At 34.7% G+C, this 25,020-nt stretch overlaps 2 protein-coding genes and 1 long non-coding RNA gene across 12 annotated transcripts in view; 2 read left to right on the top strand and 1 right to left on the bottom strand.

Moving 5' to 3' along the window:
• The window catches only part of LOC143225769 (xylosyl- and glucuronyltransferase LARGE2s-like), a 116,516-nt gene extending 111,631 nt beyond the window's left edge, over positions 1–4,885 (top strand). For all 5 annotated transcript variants that reach the window (XM_076455744.1, XM_076455748.1, XM_076455745.1 and 2 more), the window contains 3 exons: positions 326–523; positions 1,265–1,363; positions 4,293–4,885. In XM_076455744.1, the coding sequence (XP_076311859.1) occupies positions 326–523; positions 1,265–1,363; positions 4,293–4,386 (391 nt within the window). In that variant the 3' untranslated portion in view covers positions 4,387–4,885. The remainder of the gene's footprint in view (positions 1–325; positions 524–1,264; positions 1,364–4,292) is intronic.
• Positions 516–18,427, bottom strand: LOC143225773 (uncharacterized). The gene is made up of 3 exons (XR_013014069.1): positions 18,302–18,427; positions 3,055–3,203; positions 516–819 (listed from the first exon to the last, which is right to left on the bottom strand). It is a non-coding gene; the product is annotated as an uncharacterized LOC143225773 (long non-coding RNA).
• The window catches only part of LOC143225771 (four-jointed box protein 1-like), a 32,788-nt gene continuing 17,867 nt past the window's right edge, over positions 10,100–25,020 (top strand). Inside the window, exon 1 of one of the 6 annotated variants that reach the window (XM_076455753.1) lies at positions 10,100–10,242. The gene's annotated coding sequence lies outside the window, so the exon portion shown is untranslated. Of the gene's footprint in view, positions 10,243–19,978; positions 20,483–21,697; positions 22,329–22,394; positions 22,540–23,596; positions 24,330–25,020 lie in introns of those variants that run through there. The other 5 variants (XM_076455751.1, XM_076455755.1, XM_076455754.1 and 2 more) reach the window with 5 other exon arrangements.

Raw genomic sequence — 25,020 nt, forward strand, 5'->3', positions numbered from 1 at the left:
TTAAACAATAAGCCCTTGTCTAGTTAGTTTTAAATGCGGTACGCAATGTGAAATATGAATTTTAAATTAGATTCAAAATCCCTGTATTTAATATCTTACCTTCAAAACAGAGATAGAGGAATCTTGCAAACATTTGTTTATTATAATTAATAAAAGATAATCATATCTGATTGTATTTGTCAGTTTTAACGCATGACAGAAAAACGAAGAAGGAGCCACTGTTTTACAAACTTTTTCTAAATAAATCTTACAGTTAAATTTGTAATTAGATGGATTTTTTGGGGTTCACATTACTGGTTTCATTGTTGTTTTTTTTAATATATAGGTATCATGTGTGGACACGTGGACACGCCCCAACTAATTACGCGAAATGGAGAACTGCCACCACTCCTTACCGAGTCCTTTGGGAACCGGACTTTGAACCTTATGTTGTTGTCAGACGAAATGTTCCTGATTACGACAGAAAATTTGTTGGGTTTGGCTGGAACAAAGTTTCCCACGTGATGGAACTTCATGCCCAAGGGTAAATATTCAGTAACTTTGGTCATCATGGTTAATGCTATGATACTTGAAATGTCATTATTTTGCAAAAGTATATGTATGTGTGTTCATACATGTATGTTATTACTGACGAATCGCTGAACCTGCTGTCACTAAACGTGCATGTATGCCCTTCAGAGTCGCCCAGGAAGTGACGAAGGGGCCAAAGCTTGAATCTGTATCTTCTCTATTTCATCATCCCAGGTTTTATATGTCTTTCTTGTGCGTTGAATTGGTGTACAAGCTTGTACGTGAACAAATATAATGGTCAAACTAATCCTAAATAAACAAAGTCGTTAAACATTTTGAAAATGGATGAACAAAGAAAATTGACATTGGTTATGACAAGAGACTTAAAATGCTCTGCTGCTCACGGTTAGTTTTGTTTATTTTATACAAGATAAGATTTTCATGAAAATAGAAAAGTAAAACAAAAGTTTGTTTTTGTTACAAAATTTAAACACGAATTGGAAAATTTTGTTTTATTCTGCAAACACAAAAAATTGCTGTTAATAATTTAAAAAGAATTTAGTTTACTTTTATTACTGAAGAAAAATGTTAGCATATTAAATGCTCTGTTGTTGAATATGCTAAAATTATTGGATTTTGAAAGTATAAATTTATTAATATTTTGATGTGAATACAATTAAGTTGATATCCGAATGTTTACGACTTTTCAGAAATTTCAACGTAACTCCATGTAATATGATATCTTTCATTTCAGGTTCGAGTTTATTGTGCTACCCAACGCCTTTACTATTCACATGCCTCATGCTCCAAGCTTTGACATAGCTAAGTTTAGGTCCAGTTCACAATATAGAAAGTAAGTACACGATTAGGTCACAGTTTAAAAAATAATAAAGTTAATAATGCACAGCATGTAAGTAATGAAGTAAAGAAATGTGAAATATAACTTATAATTTAGTTTAATACTTAAATTAAATAATTAGAAACTATCTAATTCGATTACTAGGGTATAAACTCGTGCTTTCTCTACAATTATGTATTAATGTTGACTACATAAACATTATTTGGGGGGGGGATGTATATAAACGGTGTTGAATCTTTGACCTCCGGCGTACGAAGTGGATGCTGTGACATATGGTCAAAATATGTTTGCACATATGCAGCATTATTCAGTGGAATGAGAAGACTATATATGTTAAATGAACAATTTTTTTAAAATAATGCTAGTGTTGTATTATGTATTTTGACATGAACGAAACCAAGTTTGTTTTGTTTGAATTTAGCATAAAGTTATGCGAGGGTTATCTGCGCTAGCCGTCCCTAATTTAGCAGTATAAGACCAGAGCGAAGGCACCTAGTCATTACCACCCATTGCCAAATATGGGGCTACTCTTTTACCAACGAATATTGGGATTGACCGTAACTTTATAATGCTTTCTCGGCCTAAAGGGCGAGCATGGTTGGTATGACAGGGAATCGAACCCGCGACTCTCACATTCGAGTCGAGCGCCCTAACCATTTGGTCAGGCCAGGCCTGAAAGAAACCACGACCTACTAAGTAAAATAAAGAGTGGTGTTCAAATATAAAGTAAATAAGTTAAACTATGGAATAATTACAAACTAAATATAACTCTCTGCACAACATGTAAATACCTTATCTTTGTGGATATCTGTTACCTTTGACTAATATGTTGAGATTTTTTCTTGATCGAACTCTTGATAAAGCAATGATATAAAATAGTGAAATCTTAAAATATGGTATCAGGAAATATCAAGAAACTGCCTTCGTTTGTCGCTATTTCATTTCTTTTCCTTTTTCCTTCTGTAATATGATGACCGTTTTTACTTTTTTACTCTTTCCTAAAGTATTAACAAAGCGTTAGGTCCACTACCACCAATAACAAATATGGTATAATGTTATAATCCCGAAGCAGGTAAATTCGTTCTTCTTCACCTCAAACCTCTATTTATTTCGTTCAGTGTGTTTGAACAGGAAATAAATGAAGTTGTGACAGTCAACTAAAACCAATAGCCTTAGATTGTATTACATGGACCGGCATGGCCAAGTGGTTAAGGCATTCGACTCGTATTCTGAGGGTCGCAGGTTCGATTGTATAATATAGGGGAGGGGGTGAACTCGTGCGTGCTTCACGTAGGAGGCGTATTTAAATTTTAGGCATAATTGCCGATTTTTAACACCTTTTGGAATTTGTATTAAGATGTAATGGTATTGCGTTATTTATAAGCAACGTTTTAACAAGGTAAAGGGATGTATTTCTTTGATGTTTGTTTACATTACTGACATAATTGATCTAATTAATATTAGAAACGTGCTTTTGCATTTTTATAGACATTGTTCACTTTTGGTTAGTATAAATGCAACAGAACTACAGTACAATAAACCAATAGGAATACTGGGTTTCTATATGAGCTAGCAAACATAGACGCATGAACAAATTGGCACACACTGTTCTTTTAAATACATATATTTTTCACAGATCCAAATTTATAACATTAATTTAATTTTTGTTTATTGCAATCACTAACCTGGATTTTGTCGTGTTTTACCTGCTGGATCAGCGACAAGCTTAGGAACCCCGAACTTTATCGTTCAGGTGTTCAACCTTTGAGGTTGGCATAGCATAGATAGACCACTGCGTAGCTTTTGCGCTTAACAACAAACAAATTGTCGGTTACTGAAACAAAAGGTATACAATGTATATAAAACATGATTTCTTCATAACATGTAAAGGCGCAGATAGCTCAGTTGCTTTGCGCCAATAAATGCTAAACAATCAACCATAACATGTGGGAAAAACTTTATGTTAAATAATGTTAAAATACGGACTTATTTTACACATTCAAATATCAGTTACATGAAGTTTACTGAGTAATGAAGAGCTTTAGTTTTCATTAAGCAGTTTTATCGTATTTTTCACACTTAAACTTCTTAACCTGATCTTTGCAATGGACTTATCTTGTTTCTTAAGCAGTCTGGTATTTATCTCTCTGTGCTGAAGCCTTATTTAGCCCTAAAGGTGTTAATGTTTGTGACGAACTGCTGTTATCTTGTTTCTTGGGTGGGGCAATGTTTCACTCCATGTTGAGACCTTCAAGCCCTGCAGGGTTGATATTTGTCTTGTTTATTAAGCAGGACGACGTTTCGATCTTCACGTTAACACCTAATTAAGCTCCACAGTGTTTGCATTGCCTGATTTGAAACTGATCAGTTCTTGTTATTCTGAAAGTTTTTAACGAGAAAAGAAAGACGTTTGTACAATAAAATGTTATTGAAAGGAAAAGTCCCATTATCACTGATATAAAGGTTGTTTAACGTTCTTACCATAGGATACAGCAGCAAGAAGTACATGAAAGGAAATAAACACTTTTTTTATTGTATATTTTTAATGCTGGTTTAATATGTTTGGGAAATAGAGATGGCATTAGTAATCCCATGCAGTTATACTCAGAGGAGGAAAATTAAACAAGTAATACAGTAAAGTAATATTGATAAAATAAGTATGAAGCACTCGTCACTTAGTTATACCGGTTTCGGGGAATCCTACTGTTCATCAGCAACCCTTGACAAGGGCAAATTATAAGAACAAGACTGGGCTTTATACAGTTGCACGAGTGAATGTTACCATACAATATATATAACGTTATAATTACTTTTGAATATTTAAACTTCTTGTCTTAGTTTTGTTATGTTTAAAGATTTGAATTTAAAGTTATAATTATTTCTAAGTATCTAAACCTCAAGTGTCATCTTTGTCATATTACAGATGCTTGAAGATTTTAAAACAAGAGTTTGTGAAGCAGCTTTCAACAAGGTACAGCAAAGAATTTAACGTCGAGAAACGGAAGTTGAAAAGATAGTACGTGTTATATCCTGATATATGTCGGTGGTGAGGAAGCATATGTGGCAACAGTTTTCTTGCCAGTATCTATTGAAACGGTTGCCTTACATCAACTTGTAAAACGTGTCTAAAGCGCTTTGTGAAATGGTTCGATATGAGATCGAATAGACACAGGTCTACACTGCTGTATGAAATGGTTCGAAATGAGGTCAAAAACATGTCTACAGTGATGTATATAATGGTTCGATATGAGATCGGAAACGTGGATACATTGTTCTTTGTAATGGTTCGTTATGAGATTTTTGTTGACTGTGATTGTAATGAACACGATCCAGAAATTCAAAACAACAAATTCTCTTAGATCTAGAGATGTATTAACTTTAGATATTAAATCCTGAAAGACCTGAATTTACTAAATAAGGAGTAACTTACATTATTACATAATTGTAATGTATATATAATAGGTTGTGTATATCTTATAACAGAGTTTGACAAAAGTAAATGAAAAAAACAACAAATATAGTAGATATCGTTTAATAACCTGACTATTTTCTTGAGATGTAATTTAAAAAAACATATAATAGCGAAATACGCATACTCATGTTGATAAAGCAATTAAAGAATAAATCATTCGTATTTTCAGCTTGCTGATAAGAATGTATTTGTATTTTGAATTTCGCGCAAAGTTACTCGAGAACTATCTGCGCTAACCGTCCCTAATTTAGCAGTGTAAGACTAGAAGGAAGGCAGCTAGTCATCACTACCCACCGCCAACTCTTGGGCTACTCTTTTACCACCGAATAGTGGGATTGACCGTCACATTATAACGCCCTCACGGCTGAAAGGGCGAGCATGTTTGGTGCAACCGAGATTCGAACCCGCAACCCTCAGATTACGAGTCGAACGACTTAACCCACCTGGCCATGCCGGGCCTTGTTTATAAGAAGTGAGAAAATAAAATAACATCGTACTTTCAGTATTCTTATTAATGCATTTTGTATCAGTTACATACTAATTGGCAACAAAAAAAGCAACACGTCCTTAAAGATTACATACTTTATATAAATATTACTTATAAGAAATGTTTACGAACAAATAAATTCTTCATAATAATTTTGCAATACACTTAGTCAACAGAGTCATCATACTTAAGTCTAACCCTTTACATGCTTTGAAACTGCTATATCTGACCTTGAAAGTACGTTAACTGCAAGCAGAATAAGCTCAGTAATATATTATTAGGTTATTTGTTACTCTGTTCATATTTTATCTCAAGTTATAAAAGACATATGGAGCGGCGTTCTAACTCCTTGCTTAACAGACAGGGAATAAAGATTTTTGTGTATAATGTCGGCCCTACAGATGTGACTTTTAAGGATCTGAATTATGACTGGGCAAAACATACGCAGTGAAAATTATAGCTGTTGTGTCGTGTCAACCAGTCATATTGTTGTAATGTATTCTATTGTTGGGTTGATTTTGTTGGATTATTTACTAATAGCAACAGTAATTTACGTAACAATCACGAATTAATTTCTTTCTTTCTTAACAGGTTAGTTTTATTTTTGGTTCTAAGTGCACAAACGACGTTTCAACAGAAATTCTGAGAGTAATGATAAGTATACACTGTACTTAACTCACAAATAAACTTACTTACAGAATTTTCTCGCTAATCGATCGACGACATACCGAAGTGTTTGACTGGTTTTACTAAGCCTGATTAATCCAAGTGTGGGTGTTTTACTTCTTGGTTGTACAAATGCTATCCTTCATGTTAAACCTCTGGAAGAGAAGGATTTCCTTGTCACAACTCTAAAGCTATTTGAAGCTAGCTTAACTTCGCATCCAAGTCTCCGCATGAAGTCAGTTCTCGATATGCACTTTTCTTCGAGATCAGTAAGCCACATAACATGTAGCGAAGAGAAGCTTTCTACAGTAAAAACAAAATTCCAGTTTTCTTCTTGCTGGGATATTAAGTCGAACTGCTGCTTGTATCAAATTGTCTTCATCTCTGGAGGAAATTCTCCACTTTCCATTACTAAATAGGGTCGAACGATTTCAGCAATCTAACAAACTTTCATCAATGAACCCATGAACTCGTGAACTTCTAATTTTATTTGGTAAGGATGGGATATTCTCAGCTAAACGTGGCCTCATAAATTCAGTCGATTCCTGTTTTCTTAAGGTTTAACTCCTTGTTGATCCTTTGATATGATTAGGTTTCGTTTTCTTGATTTAATTAAAGCTGTTGATTTCTTACAGTCTCGATGTATTTACGATGTATCAGTTACTTCTTTCCTGTATCTTCTGACAGGAGTTACTGTTCAATATAGACGTTTAACTGCAGTTACGAGCTGTACGTCTTTTCAAGTTACACGTGAAACATGTATTGTGTTGTTGTTATTTCATCCATTCTGTGTACCTAGTTGTCTAGCCGATACTTTCAGTTTTTTTAAACCATCATTAGGATGGGTTTATGTTTCAATACTAGATAGTTCCGTAGCTTCTAGATGGTGTATTTAGTTGTTTATGTGCGACTTTAATGGATTCAAGTTCAACTGCTAACTACAAAACATTATTTAAATACACCTACTATGCTTCAACCTAGTTTCTTATATTCACATCTGTTACGGAAATTATAAGTTGGGAAGGTACCAGCGAATCCATAATTTCAATGCCGTCTCTATCTCAGCAGTGAGTATCTAGATTTATGACGCTAAAACTCGAGTTTCGATACTCATGGTGAGCACAGTGCAAACAAATCATTCTTTATTTTTGTGCTTAGCAGCAAACAAACAATCATTTCGAAAGGAGCATTTGGGTAAGATAATTGGGCAAGCCTTTCCTCTGCATCTTAGACTAATGTTTCTTCTTTTCGCCATATCCTGTAACGGAAAAATTTCTCTGGATACTTCCTTCTGGCATGTCGTTAAGAACCTGTTGAACAAGACAGCTACTAATGTTTAGAACTTGTTACGGCTCTCAACTGAAAAAATTAGTCATTGTTGTTAAAGCTAGTCCTTTTAGATAGACAATAACAGGAATAGCTTATTATTCATTGTTCAACCTGTTCACTTCAGAAATTATTTCAAACTTAGCCTGATAGGCCTCATATGGTACCTTTACATCATATTTCGTTAATTTCTTAACTAAGTAATATTGTTGAATTATTCAGCTAAATTCTAAAGTTGAACTTGAGTACTGAAATGGTTAGGTTACTTCAGGAAGGTTCTGTAGTAACAGAGGTACCATAAGTGGTGGTAATAGATGTATGTCATACAAATTCTTCTCATACCATATTCTGCAACAAATGTTATTTTCTGTGGTTGTATTTTTATATTTTGTCACGTTCTTCTTTTAAGTCCTTATCTTTTTATTCTTGCTATACTTTCAATACTATTCTTTTTTCTATAGTTTTATCACCTGCATCAGGCTTTCTTTCTCGCTTTGTGCGTTATGACCATCTCAAAAATTGAAGTTTGGTCCAATTTACAGTTCGTTTCCACGAAAGCAATCCCACTTCTTACACTAATATTGCTTTCTATTGTTGGGCGGGTGCTGCCTAATTATTTGGTGAAAATAATGTCAAGTTCAGTCTATGTAACGATAACGAATTAATATATTTCTTTCTTAAGATTTATTACAGGCTATTACCAATTGTATTTTTAAGCCTAATTGCACATATAATATTTCAACAGAAATTCCAAGACTATTGATAAGTAGGACTGATACAAAAATAAACATATTTACCGAATGCTCTCGCTAATCTATCTAGTAGCTAAATGGGAGCGATAACTTTCACTTCTGATTATGATTCACTTTTCTAACACTGAAATGATAAGCTTGGTGAATTCTCATTAATTTCACTATCTCCTCAATCGCGTTTCTAGCCCCGGCATAGCGGCTTATAGAATGGCTCTGCGTTTTTGTTTTTATTATTAAAGTGCAAACTTTAAGCTCACAGCTCTGTCATCTCTTGACTGATTTGGGATCTACTTACAGTTTTGTACTCAGGAGGTCAAGCCCTTTAGACTGAAGCATTTTATCATGCTTAGGGGCTTGTAGATTAATGACTAATCTTGGCTAAAATAATTTCAATTTGAGGATAGACTTCTAGAGTTCCTAATGAGTAATAAAATTTAAACTTGTATACTCGTGTCCCACATTTGGCGCACGGAAATATTGCTATAAAAAGGTAAAAAACAATCTCATAAACCAGTTTAAACTAATCCTGCGTAAAAAAATTTCAAGTGATCCTTGCTAAATAATATACCATTAGCTGTTGATAAAAGACGAAGGTTTCTATTATTACTTCACAATCGCAATAATCAACTCCCTCTAGCAAACAACTAAATTATAACATTAAGATATTGCTTATAACAATATAATATAAATGTCAACTTTGGCAAATTTAGTTATATAAGTTATATAAAGCGGAACCTTATCATCTAACAAAACTGTTTTTTTTCTTCTTATGTTCTATTACTTTCTTTAAACCAATCAGAGAATAGGGGTGAAAAAATTATATAACCAATCAAAAATACTGCACTACAGGACTTTAGCCATAAAGCAAGCAATCAAAAACTAACCCTTATAACAATATTTTAATCGTAATACAAACAACCGACAACACCTTATCTTGTAAAAGACCCTGCTCAAAGTGTAAATTAGCCAAAATACGCTTCAGAATAACTATGATTATTATTGCCCTCTAGCGATTATTCGTATAATTATCTTGTTTATTGTATACTTTTAGATTTTAAAACGGAATGCTTGACTTTGAAAATGATGTAATTTTTACGTAAAGTATTATGTCACTTGCCTTTAGTTTTCTATTTTCTGGCTTTCCATAATTCTTAAGCCGGATTACAAGACAACTGATCATAGTACAGAACATAATGAAATACTAAATATGTAGTTAAAACACGAGACAGTAAACTATGTTTTGAAATATAAATACTTCGTTTAAATCTAAGGGCGTGTATGTGTGTAGTAAATGCAAACATACACATATTAATAAAATAAATTTAGCAAACTAATTTTGTACAGCGTCTTTATGGCGTTGTATTTAAAAACAACAAGAACAACATAACGTCATAATGTTTGTTTTTCTAGAATTTAGTTCTTCTAAAGTACGACATGTGGCAGCAGTACAAATGCATACTCAACTTTCCCAATATAATCATTCAGTATTTTAAAAAGTTTAATGGGAGTTTTATTGGTTATTTGTAAATAGATAATATTATCAGCCTGCAATATTAAAACTGTTAATGAATTTGTCTCTATAAGTTAACAATAAAAATACACGTATGACCGAAGGTTCGCTATTAAATTTGACGAACTCACGCAAACTTTATACGTTTTCAGAACCTAATTAACTTATTCTGTTTTAAGTGTAATAGTTAATGATCATAATAGGCTTTGATTTAGTTGAAATCTCAAATACTTCCTTTATGTGCTGATAATGTATGTTTCTTAAATTAGTTTATTTCCTTTTTAAGTAATTTTCACCAAAAAAGGATTATTTAATCGAACAATTTCGCCACTTAAAAAAAAACGACCAATTTTTTTGTACAAGCCTTCTCTGGCCAAACCCTCTTATTATTGTAACTGCTATCCTCGGGCATCAAATCATTTGACGACGGCTGCTGAAGCCACCTAGACGAGACCTTGTTATAAACAGAGGCGTAAGATCACGTGCTCGGCGTCATTCATTTACCAAGTTGCCAGTCTCTTCCCGCCTTCTAGGAAGAAGAATGAGGCACCTGAGTCTGAGGAAATAGCTCTCGAGAAGACTTCAGGGTTATAAACAATAATTTTGTTGCCTCTTTTAAAATTCAGTCTGGCTGGATTGTAAATTATCGCATTACTAAAGGTATCTGAAAACGACTTGTTTTTCGAGTGTTTACTTTCTAACAGCAGTCGAGATTACAATGAGAAATGATGTTGTTCAGTGTTCTGCCTATTGACGTTTTTTGTGTATCGGTTATTTTTTGCAACTGTAAACCAAGAATATTTGCTCAAGAAAAAAAATAAATCGAAGTTAGTAATGAACGGTCTCTAACTAGAACAACCACGATTGGAGCAAAGCGTACCAGGAATGTAAAACCATTTACTACAATATATACATAACAAACACAGATGTGTAATCACTTTTAACTGATCTGACGTGGCGTATTCGACATCGTGCTAGTACTATAACTCCGAGGATTTGTGGTTCGTAACCCGTCGTTGGATAAATGCGCTTCACGCTTTAGGCTCTTGGGGTTGCTATGAGAGTGAAGGATATTCCAACCACAAAATTACCAGAAGAATGGGTGAATGGGTGACGACTGTGGACTACCTATATCCTTTTAAATGTTTAGGAGTTTAGAATTAGGGGCGACTATGCACAGGTGCTCGTGGGAAAGTTCTAAGTTAATCAAACAAATAATTTAATATGATAGAACAGTATTTGATGGTATGATAATAAATATCTTAAACAACTAATGTTTGTGATACTCCATAAAACGTGTTAGAACTTTTTTTTTGGGAGGAGGGAAGAGGAAGCTGTCATAAGATAAATTTATGATAGCATATTATTCGAGAACTGTTGTCTGTAATTTCAATTGCCAGATGTAAAGCCCTACTTTACAATGATTATCAATACTATATATTGTGTGTCTTACCTTTATTGATGTAACTAGTCTCTTCAACAACACATTCATACGCTGTTCCGTAACATCAGGCCCAGCATGGCCAGGTGGTTAAGGCACTCGAGTCGTAATCCGAGGGACGAGGGTTCAAATCCCTGTCACATCAAGCACACTCGCCCTTTCAGTCGTGGGGGGCGTTATAAAGTTGTAGTAAATGCCACTATTCGTTGGTAAAAGAGTAGCCCAAGAGTTGGCGATGTGTAGTGATGACTAGCTGCCTTCTCTCTACACACCTAAATTAAGGATGGTTAGCGCAGATAGCCCTCGTGTAGCTTTGCGCGAAGTTCAAAACAAACCAAACCGTAACGTCATGTTTAAAATAATTCGTACCTATTTTCAATCGGTATAAACGCTTCCATAAAACAAAAATTTACAAAAGCAATACAATGTTCATGTGACCCTACGATAACTGCAGTAAATAGACCACTTAATTTAGTATATCACGTGAAACTATTTAAATTTTTGTTTGTCTTTAATTAAGCACAGAGCTGCGCAATGGGCTATCTGTGCTCTGCCTATCACGAGTATCGAAATCCCAATTTCTAGTATTATAAGCCTGTAGACACACTGTTTAATTAGTCATAAATTTTCAGGCCAAGAAGAAAGACTTCTATAAAATATTTAATTTATAATTATGTAAAGAAGGGAAGAAAATTCTTAACACTTCAGAAACACGTACAGTTAACTACGAACTCTAATAAATATGTAATTCTTAGAAATAGCGGACAGATAATTTGAAATACGAATTCGTGGCAAACATTAATCTCAATATAAACTGTATTTTTTATATACGTTTATCGCCCCCCGCTAGTACAGCGGTATGTCTCCGGATTTACAACGCTAAAATCAGGGGATCGATTCCCCTCGGTGGGCTGAGCAGAGAGCCCTTTGTGGCTTTGCTATACGAAAAACACACACATATACGTTTAACACCCTTGCTCCTGCTCGTATATGAGTGACGTTTTACGGTAATGTACCGCGTCAGTCACTTTCGAGTGTCGCATAATAAGTTAACTGCATGTCATGCAAATATGATTCACAGTACTTTAAATCTGCGAGGAGGTATTTCAGTCTCGTTCGTAAAGCTAATTCTTAAGCTTTCATTATGGTTTAAAAATGTTTAAGCAGAAAAACATTTACTTGTGTACTCATGTGTTATGTCACAATACACAACATGGTTATACGTATATATTAAAAACAGACATTTGAATTGTAAGTCCTTGTCAAAAATAATGCGTCTGTCTTTTTATTTCCCAGCTGGATTATTTATTACAAATATAAAATATATCACTTTTTTAAAACAAAAACGATGTAAGTGGCACGGTCATAGAAATAAATATACTTTAACAGAGGCCCATGTCACTCATTTGTTGAAATTAACAGAATGTGTTAAATATTTGGGTTTCAACAACTCCATGTCATGTTCTAATAACACAAACTCACTTTAAAAACCATCCGGCCCGGCATGGCCAGGTGGTTAAGGCAATCGACTCGTAATCTGAGGGTCGCGGGTTTGAATCCTCGTCACACCAAACATACTCGCCCTTTCAGTCGTGAATGCGTTATAGTGTGACGGTCAATCCCACTATTCGTTGGTAAAAGAGTAGCCTAAGAGTTGGCGGTGGGTGGTGATGACTAGCTGCCTTTCCTCTAGTTTTACACTGCTAAATTAGAGACGGCTAGCGCAGATAACTTTCGTGTAGCTTTGCGCGAAATTAAGAAAAACAACAAAGAAACAAAAATCATCTACCGAGGAACCTCAGAATTAAAGTCATTGGGAGAATGTTTTTGTTCAATTATTGATAACATGTATTCTACTTTTATTTAAACCCTGATGAAAATTAACAACAGCAACAACAACAACAATAAAGAAATCACGAAGTTTAATTGAGAAAACTACCGTAAGAGAAAAAATTAATTTAGATTTTTATTCGGTTTTGTTCGCCTTCTTCCACTTTCTCTATATTGAGAAAATAGTTTTTATTCACTTCATCATGCCTATGACCGAAACGTTAACTTACACAAGTGGCTGTTTATAACCTGTGAAAAAAACAAACCAGTACCTAACCTGCAAGAGAAGGTGTACTTTATATACACCTTCGCTACCCCCTGTCGTGTTAGGCGACGACCTTGAATTACTGTAAGGTGAAAAGTGTAATCAGGCTTCATTCTATTTATTAACGTGTAAGAGTCTCATCTTTTGAGACGGCCCCCATACCTTAGGGTCGTAAAAATAAACAACGAAACACTTCGTGTTTTTTAAACCCTCAAAGGGCTACGTTTCCAATTCTGTTGTTTCTGGGTGGTACTCACGTTTTTTAGAATAGTAAAACTATATTTACCTTATGTATAAAAAGAGGCTTTAGAAAAAGGCCAAATAAATATTATAATACAGTAAATCAACTATTATTTTGAGCATCAAACTCAAGTAAGCATTGATTTAGTGAAACAGTGCTTATAAGATTTAGTCACCAAATTATATGTTAAAAACAAATTACATTGAGAAGTAAACTTATACAGTAAAACCTGTCTAAGGCGGAATCGCACGGTACCGAGTAAAATTTCAGGCTTAAGCAGGTTTTCCGACTAAGACAGTGAACATGCATTTCTTAATTATTTATAATTTTTGAGCGGAACGTTATAATTGCTTGACTCAAGGGAAGTAAGATGTTACTGTACTGTTTATGCTATATTTATTAGAATAAGAACAAAAGTAGACATTCAAAATATACATAAGTACACAAAATCTTAATCAAATTTATTTGAAGAAATTGCTCAATTTCAACTGTTTCGTTTTTTTTTAATGAGCTTTCTCATACGGTTAAAAGAGAACACCAATTCTACGACCTTTTTATGAAGTTCATTTTCCCTCTTCATTTTTACATACAATTTGATAGCGTTAACACTTGTGATTAAGTAGGAATTTCTATCTTCTCACTATCTTTTCCACTTTGTTCATCTTCTGAATTTCTCACACTGTAACTATCTTGCGATTTTATTATAGATTTTAAATCAATTTCATCAGTTTCTGTTAAAACATTCTTGTCAACGTTCACAAAACTTTCCACGTTCACAGAATCATCTGCATCAGTCTTCTCAATCAGAGTTTGGATTTCACTAGAATCGTCATAACAAACAACTTCTCCACAATCTCCGCCATTATTAAGAATAAATCCACAGTTTCGAAAGCACTTTATTACGCATTCATCTTTTACGTATTTGATTGAATGACTTAAAAATGTAATTGCATCTAACACGTCAATTTTTTATGGTCATTTAAGATGCTCTCTTACACTCGTCCAGGCCCGGCATGGCCAAGCGTGTTAAGGCGTGCGACTCGTAATCTGAGGGTCGCGGGTTCGCATCCCCGTCGCGCCAAACATGTTCGCCCTTTTAGCCGTGGGGGTGTTATAATGTGACGGTCAATTAAAAGAGTAGCCCAAGAGTTGGTGATGGGCGGTGATGACTAGCTGCCTTCCCTCTAGTCTTACACTGCTAAATTAGGGACGGCTAGCACAGATAGCCCTCGAGTAGCTTTGCGCGAAATTCAAAAACAATCTTACAGTCGTCCATGTTTGCAATAATATGCTGAAGCATTAGTTTTCTGTATTTTAATTTTATACACTGTATAATTTCATTATCTAGTGGCTGTAGAAGTAATGTTGTACATGGAGGTACATGGAGATTAAATGAACATTTTAAAGTTGAACTTTTGGGTGATAAGTTATATTATCTAGGAAAAGTAGAATATACCTATTTTCTTGTTCCATTCTTTTGTTTAATTTGTTTAAAAATTCCTCGAATATATCACTTGTTATCCATACTTTATTATTCGCTTTCCATTTCACAGGAAGTTGATTTTTCCTTAAGTTTTTGAAACAGTGCGGATTTTCACTTTTACCTATTACCCATGGTTTCTCTAGTTTTCCGTCAGCAAATGCGACCAAACGTACAGTCAGTCGTTCTTTCGAATAACACGACCTCCGGAATAATGACGGCAGAAAAAAGAACAGAATATATTTAACCAATACTCACTGAAACAAAATATCCAAGAATTTATTAATATTTAAATAAATTATTAATTAAACAAAGTATTAATATTTAATCAAAACTATTTTTTCCGCCTCACTCAGGTTCTAATCCCACTTGTTGATAGATTAGGAAGGTGAAAGCTAGTTTTCCGTTCGCGTTACGCATGTTCCGCCATATAGAGGGCCTTTTATGAGAGAAATCTTAAGATAATGTTGCAAAATTTTGATATTTCCGGCTTAAACAGGTCTTACTGTGTATATATGTGTATATTTTGTTTTATAGAAAGTTAATACTAATGGAGTTAAGTAAACAAAACTAAAAGGAAGAACTGCGTTAAAAATAACAAATCCAAACCTCTGATTAATCATGTTAGTTTGTTATAATAAAAAATTAGCCGAAACAAATATAAATGAAAAATAAAAAACGTTGCACTAATTGTAAGGATCCCAGGGTGCAAGCTATAATGTGGGCTATAAAATGTGCCCTTAGTTTTGGAGGTGATTTAAAAAATAGGACCCACATTGCGGTGGGGATACACCGTCTATCCGTTTTAATCTTCATTCGCCAGTCTCACATAAAGAAAAATAAAGTAAAGGAATAACAATAGAAATAATAAATATAGAAATTCTATTGTAGGTTCTACTACTGCAGTTACTTCTAGGGCACATTTTATATCCCACATTATAGCTTGTACCCTGTGATCCTTACAATTAGTGCAGCGTTTTCTATTTGTTTTTGTTTCAGGTTGTTTTCGGTTATAACAAACTATTATATACATATACATTTTATATTAATAGCTTTCATTCTTGTGTGTTATACATAAAATATATAAATTGAACACACTACTTTTCTAAAACATCTGATGATATTTTTAACTTAAGTTCATATAAGAAATCAAGTCTAATTTACTGAGTTTAAATTCATTGTAATTTACAGAGTTCAGTTTTAATTGTAATCAATCACGTGACATAGTTTGTTTGTTTGTTTTGAATTTCGCGCAAAACAACTCAAAGGCTATCTATGCTAGCCGTCCTTAGTTTAGCAGTGTAAGACTAGAAGGAAGGAAGCTAATCATCACCACCCACCGCCAACTCTTGGGCTACTCTTTTACCAATGAACAGTGAGATTGACTATAACATTATAACGCCCCCATGGCTGAAAGGACGAGCATGTTTGGTGCGAAGGGGATTCGAACCCGCGACCTTTAGACTACGAGTCGAACGCCTTAACCCACCCGGCCATACTGGGCCGCGTGAGCTAGTGACAGATGCAGGTCAATATTTAGTATCTGAGTGCACGCATAGGCAGTTTTCATGACATCACCTGGTTTAAGTCTAGGAAGTTCCAATAAATTTAAAATAACAAATTGTACAGTCCAGTATTTGCACAATAAGTAATTCGATCATTCTGAAGTTTGAAACCATTATGCCTTTTTATTGTTCAAATACGCTGAAAAAATAATATTTTCCTATAATTTTTTTTTTGAAATTGTGTAAGTATAACGCATTGACTCGAAGTTTTGTAAATAATTAAAGTCAATGCGTTATACTTACACAATTTGTTGTTGGGTCGTTATTGAAATATTGGTTTTACTGTATTATCTAGTTTTATTTTACTGAAAGGAAGATATAAAAAAACAAGTCAAACAGGATCAGTTTTATGTTAGGTTTGCATGTATTTAAAAATACGTTATTTTCTCTAGATACCATATTCTATTTCATTCTATACTGATGAATAGCAGGTAATAATAGTCCTCGACTGAAGTTTCGGTATTTAAATTTCTTTTTAACAATACAGCCCGAAAGATAGGTTACCGGAAAAGCGTGTAGATGGAGAATTTAGGCTGCAATGTACCAATTACCACTTTCGCGTCTAACCATAAATCCTCTTGACATGACGTTCATCCCCTTACTTCATCAGAGACCTTGAGAACGCGATAAAGAAGACAGCCCTCAGAAGTGATAGATTCTATTTTGGTTCACCTTTGAAACACTAAAAGAAGTTAAAATAGATGGTTAGATAGTTATATCAACTATCACTGTGTAACGTCCAATGTAGAATTAAATTTTTCCAGTGTTCTAACAGTTGTTGTTGAGATAAACTGATCATACTATGTTTGCCGTATCTATTTCGGTTGGATGAGTTTTAGTATTGGCCCAAAGAATTAGTTGGCACAGAATATGTCAGATGTAGTTTGGTTGCAATGCTTTCACTCGGGTTCTAAGATAGATGCTAAATATAACCGATGATTTAGAAGTAAACTTGACAAATTATGACGTTGAATATCGAGGTTCGATCCTTATGGTTGGTACAGCAGAAATAACTCATTGCACAGCTGTGAAAAGAAATAACTTTAAACTAAGCCATGAACATAATCTCCAACTGACAATCAGTTAAGCCAGTGACAACAAATCATCATTAGTTAGTATGAAATATTTCAAACAAGTTGTTTTCTGATCGAATCAGTCCATTATTTTTTTTTTAATTTCGCGCAAAGCTACACGAGGGCTATCTGCGCTAGCCATTCCTAACTTAGCAGTGTAAGACTAGAGGGAAGGCAGCTAGTCACAACCACCCACCGCCAACTCTTGGGCTACTTTTTACCAACGAAAAGTGGGATTGACCGTAACATATAACGCCCCCATGGCTGAAAGGGCGAGCATGTTTGGTGCGAGGGGGATTCGAAGCCGCGACCCTCAGATTGCGAGTCGAGTACCTTAACAATCTGGCAATGCCGGGCCACCAATAATCTACATTAAAAAAAGTGGAGTACGAGTAAGTAATCTACACTATTTTCATTTCCTTCTATTTTAGTTTAATAAGAATAGGAGATGCGTTGGTCATGCAGTCCATAATGTTATTTTTCTCATTTATACGAAATCCCTAATGAATCCATATATATTTACGCATATAGATTGCATAAAATTAGTAAACTATAGCTCAGCATGTTTTGTTTTTTTTGGTAAAAACACCCTCAAAAATGTTCTCAGCAACTTTCGTGTATGTAATATATTCTGACATCGAAAATAAGAAACATTAATCATTAAGATAAAAAACCTCATTTAACAAAAATCCATTTATGTATTTTATAGAAAATGTGCACAACAACAACAAAATGCAATTGCTGAACAGAACAGATTGCGGGGGTTTGTCTGTCCTGATTTTAAATAATAGTAAAAAAGATCCCCTCTCATTTTTCATCCCTACCGGGGCCACGTCCCAGGATCTGCTTATCTCGCTGACCTGTCACAGTTTTTCATCGATTCACTGGTTTCCGCTCGAGTCTCCCTGGCGTGTTAGCACGGTTTGTTCGCCTCACGTCTTCTTATCTAATAGGAAATGATAATTTATCACTGACGCCTGATTCTGTTAGACAGCACAAACTGCGCGCGGCCTGTTCAGGGCCACAGAGGGCGGTAGTAGTCGCTGTATCACACATTTGCTCGGCGACGGTAACATGGTTACAGACAGGTTGGCTAACAAATGCAGTTTGGTAAGACGTAGCTTACACAGAGGTCATTAGGTTTGGGTAAAAGCTAGAGGCAGCTTGAAAAAAATAAATATCACTTCTGTCTGCCAAAAGGAATTAGCGAGAAAGAGATTCACTGAGGACTAGTTCATCACAGCTTTGCCTGCTCTGAGTTGGTGTAAATATTCATACTAAATATTCAGGAGATATTTATTGTAATGCGGATTTTTCGTTTCTTCCAATCCAAATATTTATTTTCGCCACAAGCATAACTAATAAAGCTTATGACATATAGTTGAAGATCTACTCTTATAATAACATTTATTCTGTCTGGTAACCTCCAGCCCAGAATCTCTTATAATAACGTTTATTCTGTCTGGAAGCTCCTAGCTCAGAATCTCTTATAATGGCATTTATTCTGCCGAGTAATTCAAAGCTCAGAATCTCTCATAATAACATTTATTCTGCCTGGTAATCACTAACTAGGAATCGTGTTTCATCATACCGCATATTCTGACTGTTAGCTCCTGTTCAGAGTCAACATTTTTTATAACATCCATTCTAAATCTTAATCCCAATTCAGAATCTACTCTTATCATAACATTTATTGCTCCTGGTAACATCTGATCCAGTTTCTGCCCTTATCATAAATTGTATTCTGTTTAATAACCTTTAATTAAGAAAAGCTCGTTATCAAACATCTAATTCGCAGGATAACCCATAACTGATAATTTCATGTTTTCCAAGATCTGTTCATTTTTGTGTTATGCCATTTTCTTCAGAGCATGTCGTTTTTGTAATAAACCATCTCCGTAATTCAGATGTTCTTTTCGGGTTGAGCCTAGTTTATCTAGTTCACAAGAATATTTCTTTAGTCTGAACCTATTTCATCCAACTCACAATATTTCTTCATAAACACTTCAAGCAACAAAAGAAAGGGTAAGAAAAAAACATGATTCAGTCAAATAATTTAAAGCACAACGTGTATAAAACCTAAGAAGTACCAGCTGAACACACGCCTATGTATTACACACTTGTGCGATATCAAACTAGTATTGTGTATTCAAGGCACATCCTTTTGACTTTTTGTTAACTTATCGTAGATTGTTCATAGTAATTAAATTTGGTTTTTATTGTTTTCTTGTTTGAAATTGTTTGAGATACTTTAATTAAGATGTCAGAGTGCTAACAGGACAGCTGCAAGTGTTAAGATCATTACTGTCAACAAGTGAAGTTTTAGAATTACAGAGTTATTTTAGGTGCTTGAGGCATCCGACACTGATACCTAGTTTTCACCTCGTTACTACAATCTTTCATAGTTTATGCACGTGTTTGTACATACGAGATGTACTACTAAAGATGCCTAGAATATACTTAGAAAAAGTGAATGATCCATTTTTTAACAGAGGGAAAAGAAATCGCCACGAATCTTAGTGCCCGTTTCGTACTGTATTTGTGTCACCTGAAATCACGTAATTCTAAATCACTGTGTTAAGTGTGCTGGGCTGCGAATTTGTGATTTTGCGGTTCGCATCCCGCTGTCACAAGATCGCGTTCGTCACTTTATAGACATAGGCGCGTTATAAGAGTGACTGTAAAATCCTACTGTTCGATTAGTGTAGTCCAAAAGTTAGCAGTGGGTGCTGTTGACTAAGTGCCTTCCCTCTAGTCTAGCAGATAAAAATTAGAAATGACTGATGCAACTAATTTTTTGTAACTTTGCACGAATATCCAAAATAATTTAATAAATCTCCTTGACTTATCATAACGAAATTTTAAACCTTCGTGACTTATGGTGATCTAACCTTCAATGACTCACTGCGATGAACCTTCAATCCCATGACTTGCGGTGACGAAATTCGAAAATACTTTTTGAGAAACCTCAACTACATCCTACTCACTCAGCACATGTGATGTCAGTAAGTCCTTTATCTTTCACACATTTAGTCTCCACAATACGGATACTACTAGTACAGCCGTTCGTTGTTTTACTGTAAGCCCGCCCTTCGCTCGTAAAACAATTCTAGGGTCGATCTTACAAATAGATACCTGTAGATAACGTATTGTGCAAGTTTCCACTAAACGTAAAAGGAAAATAATAAACGTGAAATTAACAGCAGAACATCGATTGTAATTGTAGAAATTTTACTCAGAAACATAATACATTAAGAAACGAGATAATGAAGTTACTAAAGTCTTGCTTATTTAGTATAATACGTTGTTTCTGTTAGAATTTAAATATAAACTAACTTGATATTAAGATTATATATAATTATTAGAACGTTGAGCAAAATAACGTATACCTTCATTCATGGGCGCCTGTGGGAAGGGTTTGTTTGTTTGTTTGTTTGGGAATTTCGCACAAAGCTACTCGAGGGCTATCTGTGCTAGCCGTCCCTAATTTTGCAGTGTAAGACTAGAGGGAAGGCAGCTAGTCATCACCACCCACCGCCAACTCTTGGGCTACTCTTTTACCAACGAATAGTGGGATTGACCGTCACATTATAACGCCCCCCACGGCTGAAAGGACGAGCATGTTTGGCGCGACGGGGATGCGAACCCGTGACCCTCAGATTACGAGTCGCACGCCTTAACACGCTTGGCCATGCCGGGCCTGTGGGAAGGGAAAGACTCGACATTTGTCCCCCTCACATTTCACAAAAAAAAGTGTACGTGTTATGATGTAAATTTAACATCTTAGTTAAAACTAAATATTCTTTTGTAATGCTTATTAAAATATATATCTTTGTGTTTTTGTTTAATTAAATGCATATAACACATATTTTTTTCGTCTGTTGGTTTAAACTGAAAAAAACTTATCCCCTACATAGATATTTTGCCCACACACCCAACCCGCTTAAAATATCAAAACCCCAAAATTTACTGTTATATCAGTTAAATTTTATGGGACTTAATATTGAGGCCCGGCATGTCCATGTGGTTATGGCACTCGATTCGTAATTTAAGGGTCGCGGGTTCAAATCCCCGTCACACCAAACATTCTCGCTCTTTCAGCCGTGGGGGCGTTATAATATTACAATCAATCCCACTATTCGTTAGTAAAAGAATAGCCCAAGAGTTGGTGGTGTGTGATGATGACTAGCTGCCTTCTCTTTACACATCTAAATTAGAGATGGCTAGCGCAGATAGCCCTCGTGTAGCTTTGCGCGAAAATTCAAAACAAACAAACCTTAATATTGAGCTTCTGAAGACAAAAGGTATAGACATTGTAAAATAAACACATACACGAAATGCCCGATTGTTTTCACCAAGAGTAAACAAACGAGAACACATTGTTTATCACAACAACAAAAAGAATTAGTTTGGAATAAAAGACACAAAAATTATCAGTCGTTTTAATCCTGATTATCGAGAATAAAAAGTAATTCATCAGTAATAGGTTGTCGGTAGTAAACAAATTTGACGGCCATGTTTATCATGACTAATGATAATTATCAGTCGTGGTTGTTGGGAGTACAGAAAATCAGTTCAACAGTAGTGATTACATGCCTGTGGTTTGAATAACAAGGGGAACAATATAGATTCAAGATGTTTTAATTTCTAATACGTTAAGCCTATTTTCTTTTTTCTAGTCCTCTCCACTATGCTTTCTAGTCTTCTTCGGGGGTCCTTTGTTTATTTGCTATCAAGTGGAAAACCGTACGCTGGGCTATCTGTGCTATGTCAATCGAGATGAATTGAACGTTGGATTTTAGCGTTATAAGCTCTCAAGCTTACCGCTGAATCACCAGGAGGATCTTTGGGGTATTTTAGTGTTTTTTTTTCAAATTAAGTTTAAAAATATATTTTTATGTGTGCGCATTTTTTATAGCAAAGCCACATTGTGTCCACCGAGGGGAATAGACTCTCTGATTTTAGCTTTGTAAATCCGAAGACTTACCGCTGTCCAACCAGGGATTTTTTTTTTAGTTACCAAAGGAAGAATAAGTACAAAAGACGAATTTAAAGATTTTGAGTAAGTTTCATTAAAGCCAAATCCAATTGAATCTCTCGTTTTAAAATTAGTTTTGTCTGGTGTGTCAGTGAGAAAATTATCAAAGAACAAACCTCCAGATGCTACAGAATACTTTATATGATAACTGAAGGGATTATTTTGTGGTACCTGTCTTAGGGTAAAAGTTAAACTTGTTTAAGTACGATGAATAATGCATTTTTTTTTTAGCATTTGACGTAAAGTTTCACCAGTCAGTCGTTTTAAAGGGTGTAGAATAGATTGCTTTTTGGTTATCATTCAAGTAGGCCGTAACATTTTGTGCGTTTGCTGAACGTTAAAGAGTCAGCTGTCTTATGTTTGTGGTGAACCAATTATCAGTTATGCCCACATCTTCTCACCGCCAGATGGCAGGAAAGGTGACGTAATATAAACGAGTTAATTAAATTAACAAAATAAAATAAATATATTCGCTCTTAACTGAGTTAATAGACTACTCTGAGAAAGTGATAAAGAAACCTTTAGATTCAGCTCGAATAAGCGTCACCTACATGACAATTTTGGAATTAATATTTCTTTTAAAGTTCTGTAATCGTTATGTATATGCCTAATTTAGTTTTTTAAATATTAATTGGTTGGATATTTTTTTTCAAACAGTGAAATATCATTTGAAAGAAGAGGTAAATGTTGAATGTTCGTAAAAACCAAAAATAGTATTTAGTATTTAACGAATAAGTAAAGATATAAATGTGTGGGTGAAATAATAAAATTCAGGTTACATGCATCGAGTTAGTCAAGCGTAAAATATCGTTTTATATTAACCGTTATTTTCTTTCAGATTAAGTAGATCGTTTTTATTTAGTTTCATTTTAAAAGGTTAAAATACTTTTAAATGAATGACAGCCGAAGTTGAACTGGAGAAACATGGTCTTACAGATTGGAATGAAGAAGAGCAGACGTTAGTTGGACACACATGGAAAAAGGAAGTGTGGATAAGATTGAATAATATAGTGATAAAGAACGATTTTTATGTAAATTATTGTAGGTATATAGGCGTCAGTTATTTGTAAAATTAGACATCTTTTTTGTTATATATAATGAAAGGAGATGGGAAATAACATACTTTAGAGAGTATATTTTTTAGTTATGGTTTACACTGTAAGTGAAAAAAACAACTAAAACATAACGTATGACAAACTCACTAAATATATGAAACATCATAGATGTGGTGAACTATGTTTCAGTCTACAGCGTTAATAACCCTACAGGCGTACATAATTTACGACTCAGCAACTAAGTTAGTGTAGTTTTATTAAACCTCTAACTAGTGTGGTACTCAAGGAAAGAGGGAAGAAGGGTTGTAACCCGCAAGCAGGTTTGTACGCGCGTTCGACCCAACGCGGTAGAGGGAAGAGACAAAAGAGTGGGTACTCACGCGGTAGATACAGCAAGACAAGCACTGAGGCGTCAATACGCGCGCTGGTTATACTAGGCCTAGATTGGGGTGATGCGTTATTTTTCGAGAAAACGAACTAATTGTTTTAATACTTGTGATAGAGTTTCGAAGAAGTAAAATCCAAACAGGCCATACTTGAAAGAGATGTTAAGATGTTATGTTTTAGGTGGATATCAACAACGTTAAATTAAGTCTGTCAAAGTAAGAAACAGTTTACGACGGCATCGACTCAGAAACCCACTTCGGTTTCGACTTCGAATGCGGGTAATGTCTGTCTTGCATTTCGTTCGACGTACAACTCGGTGACTCTACTTTCTCTAGCTTATTTTCGTTGTTCAAATTGCATGAAAAACTAAAGGTAAGCTATTGTACAGGTAGCCGATTCTTTTGATCATAATAATATCTGTCACTTGTCATAAGAAATATCACAGTTTAAAAAAATAGCACAAGTATTTTTCTTTTTTGTTCTACATGAATGTTCCTGTAAGTTTAAAGTTCAAACGTTCATTGGTGAACTTTCTGATGAAACTTACGTAATTCTTTTTTTGGTATTTCTAACTGCTCTGGTACGTTTAAGCCCTAACATTCACAGGTGTGCGAGATGATATGTGTTTTGTTGTGAGACTAGTTAGTTCTTTATAACTCGTATTCCATGTGCCTTAAAGAAATAAAACTTTGGAACAATTTAAATAACAGTTTCATTGGTTTGTTGTCCCATAACTTCACTTAATAGAAAACTATCATCGAGTGAAGTTTTTTTTCTACTCACAAAATCGCATTCAGATTTGAACCAGATCTTAGCCTACTTACAAAATCACGTTCAGGTTTGAACCAGATCTCATCCTACTCATAAACGTATCTTTTTTCCTTACTGCTCTTAAAATAGGTTTTGTTTTTCTTGATATCCACTGTTATGTTTGGTATTAAAGCATTTAAAAAAAACAACTACCAAAATCACGGTCCAAGTTGTCAGAAGATATTACTGTAAGTCAAGTATGAATTACAACCAACCATCTCGGGGGAGGAATATATTATATACCATCCAGGTT

Source organism: Tachypleus tridentatus, chromosome 9 (assembly GCF_004210375.1).
Source record: "Tachypleus tridentatus isolate NWPU-2018 chromosome 9, ASM421037v1, whole genome shotgun sequence".
Classification (NCBI taxonomy): Eukaryota; Metazoa; Arthropoda; class Merostomata; order Xiphosura; family Limulidae; genus Tachypleus; species Tachypleus tridentatus.